The sequence below is a fragment of the Apus apus genome, chromosome 2, assembly GCF_020740795.1.
Source record: "Apus apus isolate bApuApu2 chromosome 2, bApuApu2.pri.cur, whole genome shotgun sequence".
NCBI classification, from domain to species: Eukaryota; Metazoa; Chordata; class Aves; order Apodiformes; family Apodidae; genus Apus; species Apus apus.
Window position 1 is genome coordinate 119,447,643 of NC_067283.1, and position 20,218 is coordinate 119,467,860.

At 41.6% G+C, this 20,218-nt stretch overlaps 1 protein-coding gene across 2 annotated transcripts in view; it reads left to right on the forward strand.

The window, feature by feature from the left end:
- The first annotated feature begins 748 nt into the window (after positions 1-748).
- The window catches only part of NKAIN3 (sodium/potassium transporting ATPase interacting 3), a 362,324-nt gene continuing 342,854 nt past the window's right edge, over positions 749-20,218 (forward strand). For both annotated transcript variants that reach the window (XM_051610729.1, XM_051610730.1), the window contains exon 1: positions 749-872. In XM_051610729.1, the coding sequence (XP_051466689.1) occupies positions 819-872 (54 nt within the window). In that variant the 5' untranslated portion in view covers positions 749-818. The remainder of the gene's footprint in view (positions 873-20,218) is intronic.

Below are 20,218 nucleotides of genomic sequence, written 5' to 3' on the forward strand. Positions count from 1 at the left end.
CCCAGCCTCTGCCTGAAGGTGTCTCCTAGGAACAGGGGGCCGCTGGCCTCCCCCGCCGCCTCCCGCCCACCTTGGGATTCTTCCCCGCCCCCGGCTTAGGGTAGACCGCGAACAATGGCCCACCGCCCGTCCCCGGGCTTCCCCGGCCGGCCCACGGGCGGGCCCCTCTGGGCATCCCCTGCCCGCCCCAGCCGCCCAAGTCCCTTCAACTTTCGCCGGGCGCTCACAGCGAGCGGCCCGCGCTGGGCTGCCTGCCCGCGCAGCCCCCTGCCCCTCCCGCCGGGACCCCTCAAACACTGCCTGTCCTCGGAGTCTCCAAAATCCACGCAAACCGCCGACCCAGGGACCCTCAGCGCCCCTCAGTACTGCCCGCCGACCCCCGTTTCTCTTCTCCTCGCACTTACCATAGCTTCTCCCGCGCCCTGACTAGCACGCCCCCCCGCGGCATCCCCCACCCCACCCTCCAGCCCCCCTCCTCCCGCACGCGTTCCCTCTGCCCACCCCCGCCCCGGTCCGCACACGCCCACCCTGATCCCCGATCCCTTCCCTAGAGCCAGACGTGCGCCGCGCCGGGCAGAGCCCCCCGCTGCTGCCGGCTCGTCTTCCCCGGAGCCGCGCTGCCCTCCGCCCGCTCCTTCCCGCCGGCGAGGAGAAACCCCCTCCACAAAGGAGGGGGAGCAACGGAAGGCGGGACACACAGACACACACGGACGCCGGCCGCTCCGTCCGGATGCGGTGAGCCCCCCGCTTCGCCTCCAGGGCCGCCTCAGCGCGGGAGGGAAGGAAGCGGAGCAGCAGCGGCGGGGCCCGCTGCCACCATGGGCTGCTGCACGGGGCGCTGCACGCTGATCTTCCTCTGCTCGCTGCAGCTGGTGAGTGCCCAGCCGACCGCCCCGGGGCACGCCTGGGCTTCGCGGAGGGGAGGGAAGGGACGGGCGCTCTTCCCCGCTGCGGGCGCGGCCGCCGGGGTCACGGAGCACCGCTGCCCCGGCCGCGGAGCTGCCCGCCCCGAGTGCGGGAGCTGCTCCTGCCGCCCCGCCGGCTCCGAGCCCCCGAGCCCCGGCCCGTAAGTTTTGCAGCGCGATGCGATGCAGGACGCGGCGCGGGGCGAAAGCGGCCCCGTAGCTGGGGAGGGGGGAGGCAGCCCGGGCAGCTGTCAGCGCTCCCCGCCTTAGGGAAAGAGACTCCCCCGCCCCGCAGCCCCGCTCCCCGCCGGTACCAGGCAGGGGCTTCCCCGGTCTGCTGAAAGTAGACGCTGAGGGGTTGAAGGAGGAGGACGGTGCTCCCGCTCGGCCGGCAGCCGGTGACCCAGGGAGGGCGGCGGCGCGGGGCTGCGGTGGCGGGGCGCGGGCCGGGCGGTGCTGGGGCGGCCGCCGCCTCCCCTGGCAGCGCGGTGGGGAGGGGTGCGGGAAACACACCGTCATCGCCGCCGCTTTGCTTTGCTTTTTCTTAACCTTGGTGAAAGCGGAATCTACCGGCCCTCTCCTGTGACTTTCCTTGGGATTCCTTTCCTCTGATTAGATGTTGCTCCGTTGGAACGGCAGAACGGTGCATCTTCTCTTTGTTTACTGAAGTTGGCATGTTTGTTTCAGAGAAAAGAGTTGTCGAGACAAAACACCGCCAAACAATAATAATCCTTCCTCTGGCTCATTAGCCGGGTGATAAAATAATACTCTTCCTCTCAGAGTAGTCTCCGGTCCCAAGAGTATTTTAAAAGATTTTTCTCTTTTCTGGTGACTCAGAGTCATCATTTTGCCACATGATCTTTCTTGAGATGAGTGTTGTTCCTTGTGTGTGTGTCTGTAAAGAGGAAAAGTGAGATGCACTTACTGTTGGTTTTCTTTTTGGTTTGGTTTGGTTTTTTTCGTTTGTTTTTCCTAATCCTTTGCTTATCTTTCTAGTTTTCTGTTGCAGGGCTTCTGTTTCAGACGTAATACACTTAAATGCAATATGTACAATTACTTCATTTGAAGATCCTCATGCATTTTCAAAGCTCCCTGCCAGATTCACAGCCTGTGTAAAGTGGTTGCACCTCCTTTGTTTGCAGTATGAGTTTGGACCTTATTCAGATGTGCTTCAGTGTGATGGAGCTAAGTGTGGTATAACTACTTCAATGACACAACCTTGCCAAAAAGCAGAGAAGATGTGCAATTAGTACTTTTAGGGTGAGAAGAGCTTTGTTTATACATTGATGGCTTTTTTTTTTTCTTGTTTTGCATCAGTTTTGCAGATACTGTCCTATTGACTGCAGCAGAATTACTCCCGATTTACTTCAGTGCATCACTCCTGATTTACTTCAGTGCAGCAGCAGGGAAAACAAACCCCTTTTAATTCAAGTGTATCTCTCTGCCAGTTATGAAGGTTATAACAGCAATATTTACTGTTCTGTAGAATTACTTGGAAGCTATAAAAATTGAAGTGTGAATAGCCACCATAATCTACAGAGAAATGCATATAAAGTCTTTCAGAAGAAGATCTGTATTTTATAAAAGACCTATCAGATGGTATAACAATTTAAAAATTACTTTAATGCAGTTTTTTCTACACTACTTACCTGTTATAAAAAGGAAGCTTTGCCACCTTTGGAAGAAGGGACAGGCAACTCAAGAGCAGTGCTGAGATCTTGTTAGGTCAAAAAGAGAGAAAATTAGGAAGGCAAAAGGCCAGTGGGCCACTGACACAAGGGACAACAAAAAAAGTTTTTACAAATACATCAACAATAAAAAAGAACCAGGGAGAATCTCCATCCCTTACTGGATGTGGGGGTTGAACCTTGCAACCAGGGGTGAGGAAAGATTCTTAATGCCTTCTTTGCCTCCATCTTTAATAGTCAGACCAGCTCCCCCCAAGGTGTTCAGCCTCCTGAGCTGGAAGATAAGGACAGAGAGCAGAACAACCCCCCCATAATCCAGGAGGATTGATGAGTTAATGATCTCTTTCTGCACCTGGACATGCACAAGTCTGTGAGGCCTGATGGAATCCAACCTAGAGTGCTGAGGGAGCTGGCAGGGGATCTCACTAAGCCTTTCTTGGTCATTTATCAACAATTCTGGTCAACAGGGGAGGTCCCCGATGACTGGAGGGTGGCTAATGGAATGCTCATCTACAAGAAGGGCTGGAAGGAGAATCCGGGGAACTACAGGCCTATCTGCCTGACCATGGTACTGGGAAAGACCATGGAGAGAGTCGAGTGAGCTCACATAGCAAGTGCAAGGCAGCCAGGGGACCAGGGCCAGCCAGCATGGGTTTATGAAAGGGAGGTCTTGCTTGACCAACCTGATCTCTTTCTATGACCATGTGACTCGCCTTTTGGACTGGGGGAAGGCTGTGGACGTTGTCTTCCTGGAATCATCTGGATGAGGGGACTGAGGGCACCCTCAGTAAGTTTGCCGATAACACCAGATAGGGTGGGAGTGTTGATTTGCTTGAGGGTAGGAAGGCACTACAGAGGGACCTGGACAGGCTGGATCAGTGGGCCAAGGCCAATTGTATGAGATTCAATAAAGCCAAGTGCCAGGTCCTGCATTTCTGTCACAACAACCCCAGGCAATGTTACTGGCTTGGGGAGGAGTGGCTGGAGAGCTGCCCAGCAGAGAAGGACCTGGGGGTGCTGGTTGGCAGCCAGCTGAACATGAGGTAGCAGTGTGCCCAGGTGGGCAAGAAGGCCGATAGCATCCTGGTTTGTATCAGAAATAGTGTGGCCAGCAGGACTAGGGAAGTGATCCTGCCCCTGGACTTGGCACTGGTGAGGCCACACCTCGAGTTGAGTTCTGAGCCCCTCACTAGAGGAAGGACATTGAGGTGCTGGAGCATGTCCAGAGAAGAGCTACCAAGCTGGTGAAGGGTCTGGAGAACAAGTCATACGATGAGTGGCTAAGGGAACTGGGGATGTTTAATTTGGAGAAGAGGAGGCTGAGGGGAGACCTCATTGTCCTCTACAACTACCTGAAAGGAGGTTGTACGGAGGTGGGTGTTGGCCACTTCTCCCAAGAAGTGGCCTGAAGTTGCAGCAGGGGAGGTTTAGATTGGATATTAAGAAGAATTTTAATACTGAAGGAGTGGTCAGGCAGTGGAACAGCCTGCCCAGGGAGGCAGTTGAGTCACCATCCTTGGATGTATATAAGAAACATGTAGATGTGGCACTTCAGGGCATGCCTTAGTGGCTGAGGTTGTAGGTTGTTTTTTTTTAATTGTTGTTTGGTATTTAATTCTGGTTGTTGGCTTTTATATTTTTTAATAAACACATTTAATGTTGAATTCAGTAGTTCCAAGGACAGTCTGTAATTAGTCTTCTATCATTGAAAGACAGTCTCATTCTTAAACATGAATATGTATCATTATCTCTAATACAGGATTCTGGAAATAATCACTGAGACAGGAGGCTAGGTGGCACCAGGTCAGGAAAAACTGTTAGCTGCATGGTTTCCTTGAACTTCTGCAGCAGGATTCTGCTCCTGAAAGCCAAGGGAATTTTGTTTAAGGAGAACAATATTGTGTAATTTTGCGTGAGGAGAACAGTATTGCCAAAAACGCCCCCTGTGATCTTTCACTATTTTGCTCTTCCTGACTAAAGCATCATCATATGTCATTCCCAAAGTTGTCGAGCTAAGGACTCAGACATACAGGTATATCTTTTTGTGCATTAATTTGTCGTTAAGACTACTAGGAACTACATATACATCAGGAAAATATATCATAAGGATATATAAATTGTTTGGATTACAGCCATAATTCCTACTGGTGCCACTAGAAGTCTCAGATGTTGGCCTTGTCTGTACTAGAAAATTAAACCAGCTGCCAGAGAGAGCAAGTGTGCTAGTGTAGTCACCATGCCACAAAATACTGCAGCAAGATGATGATTGAAAACCAAAACAAATTCAAAAATACAAAATTCTGGAAGGGGTAAATTGACAACAAATGGCAGAGAGATTTAGCTGTGTGAATCCAATTGGTGTTAATATGTGTCATGCAATGAAAACCTTCATGCTGCTTTGAAAACGTGTTTCTGAGAAACTACCATTGCAGGATAATTTTGTTTCAATGGTCACAGCAAGTGGAGGTTTTTAGTACCTAGAAGTATACAGATACACAAACACAAAGAATTCTAAATAATGGAGGTCATGAATGAGATTTGCAAAGTGGTGAAGGGAAGATTTGTGGAAAGCATGTAGCTAAGTCTCCTTCATTGCTTTGACAATCTCATTTCATGTGTTTATCCTTGGACCTTCCTGCACTGTGTTCATTGTATAGGTCTTGATTTAGAAGTGTATGTTTTATCCAATATAGTTGGTGTAAAATAGACTGTTCCCTTTCAACCTGTTACTTTCCAAATAATTTAAGTGTCAGCAGACCACACTGGGAAGTTATTCCAGTGGAAACACAGCTTCTGCTTGTTATTGTTTTGACTAGTGATTGTTTGGGGAGAGCTGCTGGTCATTTTAACAGACTAATTCATCTTAATATTCAGAAGATACATGTTTGTGATTGCCATTAACATTAATTATACTGATGTATGTAAATCCTTTTGCTTGGAGATGAGACTATATCCATTAGACTGAACAATAACATTTCATCATTATTTATGTACATAGTGGAATTTCAGCAGTTACATGGGGAAGTGATACATGCCATGCATAGATTTTAATCTCATTTTAAAATGTTTTATAAAGCTGGAAACTCTTAACTTATGATTTTGGCTCTCTGTGCTTGTATGTTAAAACTGACAGATAACAGTTATTCAGTTAACAGCTCAGGGATTCAAGGGATTTGATAAATTTGAGAAAGTAAAATCTTTGAACCGGTGAACTGCTGCATTTTTTTTATGTTGGCAAAAGAATCATTGGCCCATTGATCTGGAGATGAAACATCTGTCTACTGAGAAAGGATGAGGAAGTATGAAGTATGAATGCCTATTGTGCTACCAGGAGTGGAGGAAGATTGGGATTTTAGTCCCAAACAATGCTCTGGTTGCAGGATATTTCCCTTTTTGTTAAAGCAGCTGATGTGGGAATTGGGATTTGCTCTGATAACTCAAAAGGCATCCCCTAAACAAGTAACTATTGCTGGTGGCTGTGCTTAAGGGTTTGATATGCTTGTTGTACGGGTGTATAATTGCACTTTACATTAAGAGTGGAAGTGATACGTGGCATCCAGTAGAACTACTTGAGTTAGATCTTTGCAATCCAAAAAATTTATGAGACTATATAATTTTTAGGATCTCTTTCATCAGGGACGAAGAGTAACAACTAGCAGTAAGTGTTTTTCACTTTGTGTTTTTGGTTGTATTTTACAAAATCTGTAAATCGCACAGCTATCCTTCCTGTCTCCAAGATCAGCAAGTTTTGGAAATAATCATTTTAAGAATATTGGAATATGCTGCTGATCTGCTTCTATTTCAAGATACATTCAAGGTTCATTCTGCCAAGACACAGTTCTTGGGACCAGGAAACAAAAGATTGTGTTTTTGGAAATCATTGACATTCAGAAGGTTAGTGTTGTTGGATCCAAGTGGAATTTGAGTAGCTCTTGTGGAACTTGAGCACACAACAGTTTTATATTTAGAGATCATGTGGGATCAACTGCACTTGCAGTTGATTAGGTGGTGTTTAAGTCTTGCTGATTTTGTGAGGTTTGGATCTGAAATAAAAACTCGTAAGACCAGGTAACCTTAGGTCATATTGTCAATCTGTAGGTATCTGACATGCATCTTATGGGTACGAAGTGGATTCTTTTAGTTTTGGGGCCCTTTTGGTAAGTTGTCAAATAAAGATTGTAATTGCAATTCTTTAATTTTTCAGGTAGAAGTGTTGCATTTTGTGATATCCAAGTTTATTTTCCACATAAATGAAAAATCAATTAATTGACTATGTGAGCAAAGAGAGAATCAAACCAGTTGCACAGATCTCTGGCCCTGATTTTGCACAATAATGGTGGTTTCCACCTTTTATGTTAACCTAGGAGGGTCAAGGTTGGTGGCCATGATAGTGTGAAAACCAAAGCAATCTTTTTGCCCATGTTTTCTTCAGGTTTTTTACGTTACTTGAATAGGACTGGGATCAATTCACATATTCAGTAAAAGATACTGGTAAGATGGTTTCTTCTTGGATGTTCTCAGTGAAAAGAGGAGAGGCATTGGACCCAGGATGCAACAAAGGGCAAATTCTGATAAAACGTTAGGAAAAAAAATTCACTGTGAGAGCATGTTTTCCAGAGAAGTTGTGAAAACACCATCCTTCAATGAATGCAAGCCCAAGCTGAACACAGCTCTGAAAAACCTGATCTAACTGAAGTCTATCTGATGTTGAATTTGGCCCTGCTATGAGTTAAAGTTTTACCAGATGGCCTCCAGAGATTCCTTTCAACCCATGATTATATGATCTTACCAGAGCTTAAGGAATAAGCTCTTATTATTAGAAGGTTATTTAAAATACACAGTGGTTTGGATTGTTTTGAACTACCGAGCTGGTGAAAGGTCTGGAGGGTAAGTCCTGTGAGGAGAGGCTGAGGGAATTGGGATTGTTTAGTTTGAAGAAGAGGAGGCTGAGGGGAGAACTCATTGCTCTCTACAACTACCTGAAAGGAGGTTGCACAAGGTGGGAGTTGGCCTCTTAAGTGAATAATAACAGGATGAGAGGAAATGGCCTGAGGCTGTGCCAGGGGAGGCTTAGACTGGATATTAGACAGAATTTCTTTGCTGAAAGAGTGGTTGGACACTGGAACAGGCTGCCCAGGGAGGTGGTGGAGTCACCATCCTTGGAAGTATTGAAAAGAAATACAGATATAATGCTTAATGACATTATTTAAGCACTGAATGGTAAATTAGGTTATGGTAGGGGGATTTAGGTTATGGTTGGACTTGATGATTTTCAAGGTCCCTTTCAACCAGGATGATTCTATGATTCCATGATTCTATGAAATAGTACGTTTCTTAATTTATTGTGGGCATAATACTGTGGTAATAGGCTTAAAATAGCAGTAACAATTCTAGCATTCAGTTGTATCTCTCGTTATTAAGCTTCAGTGTTCCATTAAATGTGAAGTACCTGTGATGGCCTTGCCATTATTATTACACAAATAATAATTCTGTGATATGATATTGTATGTCAGATCTTTAAAACTCATTAGTATTGAAGCAAACTATATTTTATTCAATTGGTCCTGTAATTAATTGCTGAGCAAGCCTGCAGTCATTTTGGGGCAAAGAGTCAGCTATTTCTAACTGTACAGGCAAATGAACTGTATGCTTTTGGTTCTAGATTAGTAATTTAAAGGAGCAGTAACAGGTGACTGTGTGATTTAAAACACTGATAGTATGATACAGAGTTTCTCACCTCTAGGTCACATTTTGAAATTCACTGAAAATTAGGTGAGGGCCATTATGGTTTATATGAAATGTTAGTGGTCTTGATATAATGTCAATATAAAAAGATCATCTTCATATTAATCCTGATTTCCACCTTTTATGTTAACCAAGGAGGGTCAAGGTTAATGAGCATGGTATTGTGAAAATCAAAGCAATCTTTTTGCCCATGTTATCTTCAGTTTATCTTTTCAGTGGTGCCACCAGGAGAGTGTAGTGAAGTTTGTGCTGCCTTTGCTGATACTGGACATGGTATCTTTGCTAGGGATATCAGCATAGAGAGGCATTTATAAGCTTTATGATTGATTTTCTGAAAATTTTGTCTTTTCCATTGCTCAAAAAACCCCAGCATTTCTTACTTCTTTTTAGTTAGTGCATTTTGCCTTGAAAATAAAATTTATGCAATAGCAAATGGAAACTGTCTCACTTTGAATCTTGGAGCTGCTCAGTTTTGTCTAAGATAAAACAGTTTTCAAATATCAAGAGCAGTTAATGCACACCTTACTAAAGGGTATGCCAGCAGGTTTTGGATCATACAATACTACATTTAACAAGACCTGCAATTCCTTGACAGAGCAGTGCCAGTAGCATATGACAGGTTTTAGTATGTCACAGACTTTTTTTTTTTATTATTTCCATGTGAAACCAGTGAAATCTTTGTAATCTCACTACAGATCTGTGCCTTTGGCAGGTCTGTAAAATACAGTGGTAAACTGGATTTAATCGCTGTTCTCTGATCTGGGAAAGACAGAGAGTGCTTGAGACCCTGGTAATAAAAAGGTAGTAAAAGATTTTATTTTAGCCTTTTTACTTTTTACTATACTTCCTTATCATCTTGTCTTTCTTCAAACACAGCCATACCTTGCATGTAATCTCAGCTCAGATGGATTTCTTTAATGCTGTGGTGATATGGGACTTGTTCTTACAAGTTGCTGAATGCCCTCCAGCTCTCATTAAATTTGCTGAAAGTCATTCTTTTACATATAGGCTTTTTATAATGGTAGGTTCAAGCAAAAGCAGCAGTGAACTCCTTCCACCTATTGAATGCCAACATTATAGTAAAAAGAAAGGAAAAAGAGAAGTTTTCTATTTAATGCAACAACCAGTTTCTGCCAGACAAATATCTCTTCCAAAAATTATCACAAAGTAGTAACATTGAAAATTTTATGAAATGCAAAAGGAAGATAACTGGAAAACAATTATTTATGTTGAGAGTGCTCTCTTGAGTAATCACAGTTGGTTCTTCCACAGATCTCTCAGCGGAGGGTTGAGAGAAAGGTTTTTTATTTCATTAGTACAGAAGTTTTGGCTGAGGGTAAGTATAAATATATATAAAGAGCATATGTTTGACAGTGAGCCAAATAGAACTTCTCTAAGAAGGGTTTTAACACACAGCAAAGAAGCTACAGATAAAGCAAGGCAAGAATAATAATTAGGAGATGAACCATGAGCAGAAAGATCCTGAAGTGCTTTTATAGCAAGGGAGATTATATAGGAGCATGGGATGAAAAGTGTAGAAAGGTGCATTTAGATAAGTATAAAGAAAGTGGGACATGGAAGCCCTCTTCAGCAAACAGATGAAAGTTAGCTCTGTTTGTGGGAGGAATTCCTGTCCTAGGGTTCACTGAAAACAGGATCTTAAGAAAAAAAATAATTTTCTGTCTTTTTAAACATGCTTCTGCTGATAAACCAATTTCTCACTATTCTTTTGTAAAGCTACTGTGTTAGTGTCAGACTTTTTCAATAAAAAGAGCCAAGGAAGTAAAACCATATTATGATGTTATTTTCTAGGGAGATCGGAATTAATTTCTAGGGATGTTGGACTGCATGATTTTACAGGTCTTTTCCAATGTGAATGATTCTATGGTTCTATGAATGGTAGAATTTAGCCTTGAATACTCAGTGCTGTTCTGGGAATGCTGCAGCTTCAGCAACCTGTTGGCAGTTCCTGGAACCTTGTGTCAGCAAAGTGCTTCTGGAGCTTATAAGCATGCAGCTGAAGCTCAGCACAAGCCACGGTGGAAATGAATAGACTTGTAAGTTCTTCTATGCCTTGTCCATCCCTACAAAAGAAAAAAAACCACAACAAACAACAATTAAATGCAGATTATTAGATGGATTGAAAACAACTTATAATATGTCTAAATACATTTTGGAAATGGGACTCTGTTAAAATGAAGTGCATAAAGGAAAATCCTTTCAGAAGTTTAATCTTCACAATCAAAGAATAAAAAGCTGAAGAATTCTAAAGTTGGAAGCTGTAGTCCATTTTGATGCAGGAATAACATAACAAAAAAAGTAGTTCTACCTCTACCAAACCTTTTTTTTATTTCCTGCTGAAAACTTACTCTTTCTACTGCACACTGAGCAGGTTTTAATTTCTTTATCATGTACTTTTTTCATGAATTAAGTAGATGTCATCAAGGTCAGTGTATTTAGATTTTAACTGGAAGAAAAACCTTGCTGCTCCTACAGATTGAATAATTTACATCATAGAAGCCTCAAAAGACTCTCTGCCCTCTAACCCAGATGCAGCTACTCAGAAAACTGGAGTGATGATCTCCTCATGGAGAGCCCCTGAGCTATTGAAGATTCTTTAATCAGTCAGCCAGCTGTGCAGCTGTAAGATGCTTGCTTCAGTGTACCTACTAACATGTACATTCAGGAAGGCTTAAAATTGCCCAGATTTGGAAGATATTTTTGCCAGATTCCACTTTTTCCAGATTCTTATGTTGGTGAAAGTTGCAGATTGATGCTCAGCCTCATCCTTCCGATGAACAGTTTCTCTTCTCATCAATAGGAAACTCTTGACTCCAACAGTAGTTTAGAAATTACATACTATTTCCATTCTCCTGTTCCTCTTTTTTCTTGAGCCAGATGATTTGTTCCCAACTCTCCTCCTGACCATTTCAGAACAAGTTTCAAGTTCTGATCTTCATCTGTTTTATCAAAGTAGGATTCAGACGCCATTTCTTCCTACCCCAAACCAGCCAATATTGTTAAACATTACTTGTGGCTGTAAATGAGCTCAGCCAACACTGGGTTTAAGGTTCTTCCCATCCTGAAAAAATTCTTCACTTCTGTGGTTGTGTTCTCCCATAACCTGTGGCTAAAAATGCATCGTTCTAGGAAACTGGAAGAAATGACAAATGTGTTTACAGTTACAAATGACAGAATTCCTTGGTTAAAACAGAGACAGTCAGGAATGCTGTTTAGCAGAGCAGTTTCAAAAACAAGGATGAATCTCTAGTCTTAGGGATCTACATGTGTATATCCCTAACTTCCCTTCCAGCATTATTAAGAAAAAGTAAATGTGTTTACAGTACCATGGTTTATTTCTCTTCACTGTAGGAAAATGAAGTATGTGATTATTATCTGGTTGATTTGCATCTACACAAGATGTAAGTAAGGTTTCTTTTAGTCTAAGCCACAGTTACTTGTGGTTCTTCACATGTGGTTTGCACAGCATTGTAAGAAGGTCTGGCTGATTCAGAAAAGAAGGCAATGTGAACGAGTGATACCACATAAGTGAACTAGTAGTGTAATTTACTGCAGTGCTTTTGTCAGAGGACTTGGAACAGGAGTGTTGGAAGGGAATGGAAAAAGTGCTTCCAAGTCAGAATATAAAATGACAAATTAGACATGAATGACATAAATCCAAACTTCATTCAAATGTCACAAATGAGTTTAAGTATATTGAAATATATTATATGCTATGAATGGCTTTAAGTTGTATTACTAATGTATAATTTAATTCTGGTGGTTTGATGAAAGCCAAAGCTGAGTTGTGCCAGAAGTAACCACAAAATGCTAAAGTTTACTTAAAATGGATTAAGTGGTGGAGCCCTTATGGATTAGGTGGCGAAGCCCTTTGTTTCTCTAATATGTATTTTTTTTGTGAGTTAAGTAGACATCATAAAGATAAGTCTGGTTAGATTTTAAGTGTAGCCAGTTACATCTGTTAATCTGTACATCTGTAGCCAGTTGAATGTGCTCAACAAATCTTTCCCAAGGCCGCTTGAACAGCTGAGATGTGGTGTGCCCCTTGCACAGCAGTAATGCATCATGCCTGAAGCTTTCTCCTTAACTGCAGTACAGAGCTGGACACCAGGGTGTTACTGAGTCCCATCACATAGGTACATGCACCTTGTTGCTAGTTCTGTTGTGGGACAGGTACTAAACCTGTATCCATCCTGATGTGCTGAAATTTTCCACGCACCTTCTTTTTTGAAAGAAGTTTCTTTCATGATGGCTGGAGCACAATACTACCCCTAACCTCTTTTGTTCACATTTAGCAAACCTGGATCATCTAGAAGCTCTGGGAGAAACTGATGTAAAATATTTTTATTGCGTTTTTGTATCCATGAAAGGTTCCACGTTCCAGTGTTCAGCCGGTATGTGATATTTGCACCAAAAATTGTTTCCCCAGAGCCTTGTGGCCAAAGGAATGTCAAGGCAAAAGAGATTCTGGCCTTTTCATTGAAGAGGTAATAATTTAATTATTTGTTATGTAGCTTTCTTACATATTGGGTTCCTTTGGCCTATCTGACCTATGGAATTCTTGGCCTTGTGAATCTCTTAGGGGTTTTTTTGTGAGATTTCTAGGCTGTAGTTAGATTTCTAGTGTGAACTGTAGTTAGTGTATGTGCCAGACATGCTTGAGTTCTCTAATACTGTTGAGGTTTCATGCTGCTTATTTACGTGTTGAGAAGCCAAAATAATTAATGCCCCAATCCAGCATGGGGTTTGAACTTTTAAAGATCATTAGAAGCATGCTGCAGCTGAGGTTGGCTCTGAACTAGGATGTATATCTGAGATACACCTTGCCTCAAGTGCTTACAAACCAAAACAGGTAATGGAGCCAGAAAAGGAAACATGCAAATGTTTTGCTTTAGGCCCTACAGAAAGTCTCTGGAGTCCTAGTTCAGACTATTTTTCTACTTGGTGGTATTTCATGTTTCTGCATTTGGTTACCATAATTCCTTTTTTATATTGGCCACAAGTGACTATGAGCATATTAACATTTTGATAGGCAAGTTTTCTGTCTTTGGGTGGGCTCATAATCTGGGGAACACATTTCTTTTTAATTGTGTACTGTTTGCAAACTGGTTTAGATGTGCTAAAATTAATTGCAAAGACAAAAATACCTTTCTGTTTGAGTAGTAACTATGGATTCTCTTTTGGAAAGATTATTTTCCAGTGTTGACAGATTTGAGTTGATCCTGATGCAATTAATTCTTCTGAAGAATGAGACTTGCAAATATTTACATGAGGGATTCCCCCTCATGTTGTCACCTCTGGACACAGGCTCTTGGAGAGGACAGGTCAGTCTCTCATGGGTGTTCTGGAGAATGGGAAGATAAACAAGTATCCCCAAAATGCTGGAACTAATCATTTGCATACAGGGAAAGGACAACTTTGACCCAGGGAAGAGTTTTGTTTTCTTTCTGCTGACTGTGAGTTCATGGTTTCCTTGGTATGTTACCTTTGTCAACCCATTTGTTCATTTTTTGGCAGCTGGAATTGACTAAGAAATTGCAGCATATTCACTGCAATAGGAAGAAGAAATCTTTATCTCTTGGGAGACAAACCATTATTTTGGCATTTACCTTTTGTCTGAAAGACAAAAGCACATCTGACAGTGAATACTAACTATCTAGGCAGAAGAGTAATTTCCAAGGCAGCCCATTCTCATGCCATTCTCTTCCTCTAAAAACAAAGCAATAAATTATCCTGGTGTTTAAGGGGTAATCTCTGTGTCTTAGAAGAATATAAACTATCAGAGGCATGCCAGTCTGACTGTGCTGTGTTGAGCACCTTCTGTATGGGAGTAACATCATCTCCAAACTAGAACAGGAGTTACAGATGCTCATGTCCTTCCACTGAGGCATCATTACCCAGAGGGATCAAGCTGCAAGCGAGGCAGCTGTGCCACTCACTGACTGAGCCCTCAGTAAGTGCAGGCACTATTAGAGGGTGCCATTAGATGAAGTCATGGAACCATTAGGAAACCTACAAAAATGACTACCTTCTTCTAATCTGAAAAGTGTTGTGGTTGAGAATATACCCATTGGACATCCTCAAGGGGAGATTTCTTTCATGCTTACTGACTCTATCAGTGTTACCAGCCAGCATTTTACTAGCACAAGACTTAGCTTTGTAACATTCCATGGATCCCTACATCATGCTGAGTAGTGCTGGTCATCTATTATTAATATCCTTGCATTTTTTTCTAGACTAGAAGTATCTTATTATCCATTTTCTTATTAAATCTTCCATTACGGTAAGATGCTTTCAAGGTCTGTTCTGCTCTCATTTTATTAGCTGGGAACAAAGGCTTTTCAAATGTCACAAGCCAATATATGCTAATTTTTGGATAAGCAAGAAAATACTGCAGATTTTGAGACTGTTTTATTATAAAATGATGTCTTTAAGCCTCATACACAGTTTTAATGAAATATTTCCCTTTTTCATATTTGAGTGCATATGTATATGTAATTACAGTTTTGCATTAGAAATAGTGGCTGTATTAAAGGTGGAGACGTTCTCCCGTTGTCGTAACAGTTATTCTTTGGCACATATATGGAATTCAAAGGAGTCTTTAAGTTAGAGAAGTAATGTTGTGTTTGCTTACACAAATGAATGGAGACAGTTGCATGTTCATTCTGCTTTGAGATGGCCAGAGGCAAACCAGGGAACTGTAGAGGTAGCATAGTGTGGTGCCTGGGTAATTGAGCCTATGGAAAATATTGTAGCTCAGGCAGTACAGTGGTAATGCATCCATAAAGCTTCTTGACAGAAGTTGACCTGTATCTGGACAAGCTGAAGCAAAAGAAAAGCAGTCAGACTCACTCTGGAAAAGATATGCATCTTAGTATGATTAATACTGTTAGATACTTGTTCTCTGAAGAGATGTTATGTGCATTTCTCAACTCCTGACATTGAAGTATTTTGCGTTAATTCTGATTGAGGAATTGCTACCAAAGAGCCAAAGGTGTTGAGATGGTGTAATCACTGAACAACAGTAAACAAAGTTTGGACTCTGGTGATTTCTGTTGGTTAGATCACCTATCAGGATGATTAAACCAACCAAATCAGAGACTGGGAAGTTACTGATTAGCATACAGAAGAGGGAAGGAAAAAAAAGAGTAAGAGAAAAATAAAGAAATAAATTCTGAGTGTATTGAAATGGAATGATTACACCAGATATATTTATTTGAACTTGTTTTAAACTTCTTGTGAGCAAAGAAACCTGACTGAGTTTTCTCAGACTAGGTCAAAACTAAGGTCAGATTCTGTAGTGTAGGTTGAGGTCACAGCCACCCATTGACCAGCTCAGAGATGTAGCTGGTATACATGCACCATAGGTCCCTTTTTGGACTGCATATTTCATTCCTTTTTTTGTGGGGAAGGTAACAGGGCTTTTGTTTCTGGATGTAGGGTAAAATCAGGATATTCACCAGAACATGGGAGCTGGGTCAGTGACCTGTCAACCAGCCTAATTTAGATTTTTGCATTGATCAAAGTAATAGTAATGATAGTTACTTTCCCCGTGTGAGGCCAACTGGAATAAAAAGAGGAGAGTTAGGAAAAATTGAGGACACAAGTTCTTTGACATGCTGAGGATGTGAGGCAGCTGTTACAAAGAGATACATTGGGAGAGAAGGTTAGGTCCACCAGTTATTACTTTGTTTTATTCCAGCTTATTGCTTTGATGAGAACCTGATTTGTTCATCACATTAAGGTTTCTCTCTTGCGTTAGCTATTTTTGATTCTATGATTATTCTATGATTCTGTTTCTGCAATTCTTGGGCAGCAGAATGGAATGGGCCATCTTAATCCATAATGCTGTTGTAATGTGGTTTCAGGGTTAGATGAAAGGTGAGAATGAAGAGAAGTACACCAGCAGAATCTCAGGAGTGCTGCATTAGTATCCTGCTGCTGATAAATGGGTTTATCTGGAGTGTTTTTGCCTTTGTCCTCCTGGGACTGAAGGTCAGCAGAGAGGGGTAGATTCTCAGAACTGGGTTGGAAATTACACTGGGTTTTCCAGAGTTCCCCTGAAAATACCTGGCTATTTTGATTTCTGGAGTTCTGTTTTCTAAAACTCCACAGAGGAGCTGTTGCTGGAATAAACCTTCCCGTAATTATTTAGCTGATGGAGGCCTCATTTTAAGTGCGCCACTTTTGCTCTGTTAATTTCTAGTTGCATTCTTACCTTCCCAGTCATAAGCTTAACACAGACATTGAATTTTAACAATAACCCTTCCTGCTTAGTTGATCTATTTTTTCTGTCCTCTTCACAGGTTACTTATCTTTTGGGAACTCTGAACTTTTTCCCACAGCTATGCTCAAAAGTAGATTTGTAGCCTCTTACTGCCTTTGCTGCTTAGTACACTTTGCTTGAGGTCATAGGGAGGTTGGGACAAAGCCAGGAAAAATGACTCCCAGGTGCCTGTCTTAAGCACAAGATCACTATTCATCTTTTGTATGTCTCTCTGGTCTGGTGCTTTCAAATTCTCAGAAAAGTTTGCCTTGAGATAGAAGCATTCATGCTTTTTCTTAGTACTTTCCTTGGGAAAGTTTGGTCACATAACACTTGTCTGTATGAGAAACAAGGTGTGTGGTGATGATACAACTGAGATAATTATCACTTGCTTTTTCTATTATTAGATGTTTCAAAACTCACTTTCTCTGGCTCTCTAGCCTCTGTAATTCCATTAACATCAATAGAGTTGCACTTGCTGAGTATCAGTTTTAAGAGATGACAGCTGAATACTTGATGGTTACGTCTCTCTGTCCACTCTGCCTCCTTCATCCTTGTCCTATTTTGGGAAGTGTGAAGATCCTAAATGCAGCAGGACCCTCACAGTTTCTAGCATAAGCTTGTTACAGGGATGAGTCAGAATAGTCCTGTAACTTCTGACCTTTCCAGAACATGTATTTATGTCGTCTTTGAAGGAGCATGGAGGGATGATTGTAAGGGAGTTGAAAGTAAAACCAGAAGAAACAGATATTTTCACCATCATTTCCCTTTGTGTGTGTGTGTGTGAAACACCCTGCAGTCCCTTCAGATAATGTTGAAGAGGTCTCAGAGACCTCAGAGTTTGTGACAGCCTCCCTTGTTCCATTTCCAGAATTTGCACTCTGTGAATCAAGATGTGTAGCAAAACAATGGATTCTTAATCAGAACCTTTGTGGAGGTGTGAGAGAGAAACTGCCATTTCCTTATATTTCAGTGTTTTACTTTGAATTGTATTGAAGTAGTATGGAAGAAGAAACCCCAACACTTCAAAAACCTACAGGGGTGACCCAAAACCTATCAGAAATCAGTGGAACAGATCTCTTGTATTTCAGGTTTGGAGTCAGCCCTTCACAGTTTTCTGCAATGCTTTATTGTGTGGGTTTTTTTTTGTTTTGTTGTTGTTTTGTTGTTTTTTTTTCAGACACTTAAATGGACTCTATTAGAATAGCTGCACAGAGGCAAAATTTAGGCTTCCCTGACTGTGGTTTATTGAGCATCTCAATCATAACATCGCATTAAGAGAATTGTTCACATATAGCACTCTTACTTGACAGTAAAAACTTACTTGTGCCTGGAATCATTGTCTAAAGACCTTTCCAGAGGGGTCAGGAGGGGCACATTATTCATGCACATTATGATAGTTTCCTCAGCTTTCAGGAGAAAGGAAGAGCTGTAATCCAAACCTGCAGCTCAGGGCTGGAACCAATGCATTCCACAGCATCCTGCTAAAATAGTGATGAAAAATAAGAGGCCATAATAAATGGTTTGTTTTCTGAAAATGTGAGACAAGGTTTTAGAAATAAACATAATTTCAGTTCTTATCTCAAGGAATGGTAAGAACAGGGGCAATGGGAACATCAACAAGAAATGCAAAATCTTGTTTTAATGATGCTTTCAGATACAGGAGCAATTTTTTCATTTATGCAGGTGAATGAAAGCTTTGGCTTGCTTGTCCGCTTTTTAAAAAATAAGAGAAATATTCTCACTGAATTTCCTGGGTTCAACAGTGCTCCATCTTAACTTTCTCATGAAAGCAATACATTTCTCAGGGAATAGGGGTTCTGTCATGGGGATGTTTGATCAAGAACATATCGTTTGTATAGTTTATTCTGTCTTGAGGGAGATGATCTCTTGTGGCTGCTTCTCACTCTGATTTCAGAAATTACTAAAAGGAGACATGCACAAGCTGAGGAAAACCTCTTAAGGACTTGCAACATTATGTTGCATATAAAAAACATCTAATAAAGTCCCCAGGACATGCAGATATTGTAGAGATAGATATGAGGTTTTGTCTAAATTGCAGGCTCCAGTCTTAGCCTTACTGGCATAAGTTCATTACAAGAGCCTTTTGGTGTAGATGTGACATATGCCAACAGGATTTTCTTTTTTCTGCAGACTCTTATACTTCCTCTTTGAATGTTTAAGCTTAGCTAAGACAACTCTTACCTACTGGTGCAACCATGTTTGTATTTGTATCAAGGGCTTTGCCATCCTAGAGCAGTTAGCTGTGATGTTGGAGTATTCAAGAGAAGTACAGGCCAGTTACAGTACAACTTTGTGATGGAAAGTAGATAGGACAAGGCTGTGCAAAAATGTATTCAGTATTCAGCTGCTATAAGTTCTAACATGAATGTGAAAGCTGTCTGTGCTACTCCTGTTCCATGCAAAGTTAGGAGGCAACCCGTTCTCCTTTTAAAAAAGTGCATCAAATCTATGTTTTGAAGAGTGAGGATTGTCATTAAAGGCAAGCAGAAAATTTTGCACACTGTTTGAACACTGATAATCAGAAAGGCCCTTTATTACTTATTAATTAGTCCGAATATGTTTGTTTTATATATGCATTATGTTTCTTTAAAAAGTAATTATCAAGGACTCTATTAATAGCAGAAAATAAGCAGTTGAAGGGATGGGAGGGAGGGCAATGGCAGGAGAAAGAACATAAAGTGTGCTTTTGCATGTGAGAGTCTTGTTTCTGTTGCCATATCATTCCAGCCTTAATGTTTTAAAGTATCATCTGGCCTCTGATAGGCATATTGATTCCATGGACACTCCTTGTAGCTCAGATTCTAAATAAAACAGAATCACAGAATTGTCATGGTTGGAAAGGACCTCTGAGATCACTGAGTCCAACCATCAGCACAAAACCCAACTAACCAACAAAAAAACAAACAATAAAAAAACCCAAACAAACACAAACAACCACACACTCCACCAAAAAACTCCTACAAAAAAACTTCAACGTTGGTCACTAGAGCATGCCTGAAGTGCCACATCTACACATTCCTTGGATGCCTCCAAAGATGGTGGCTCAACCACCACCACCAAGTAATTCTGCTGGATTCAGCATCTCTGCTTCTATGTCTTCAGTCTGGAGAACTCACAGTTTTTCACAAACTTGATAGAAGGCCCATTTCTGCTGCTTGTCTAGTGGTGACTTGAAAACTTATTTTCTCACCCTTAGATTTCAGGATAGTTTTCTCCCATATGCATGTTGTTCTGTTGCTATCTACTGAAGGTACAAGGATGACCATGCCTTAGACTGCCCAAAGCCAGTCACTGAGTGGATGTTTCATATTGAATCATAAAAACACAACTTACAGGAGCTATCAAGACTCAAGGAAACCATTACTGATGCTTCAGGGCAGTATCACCCTATCTTTGTCTAACCTGTTCATAAAAAAGGTAGGTATGGAAGTCTTGTTTTCTACTGTGTAAGTTTCCTTACAACTAGAAAATATGTCCCAGTGCCTTGCCCAGACATTGATTTACTTGGGAATGCTAAGGCAAGTATCCCTTTCTCTCATTAGAAGTGTCTGAATGTCAAGCATGGCTGT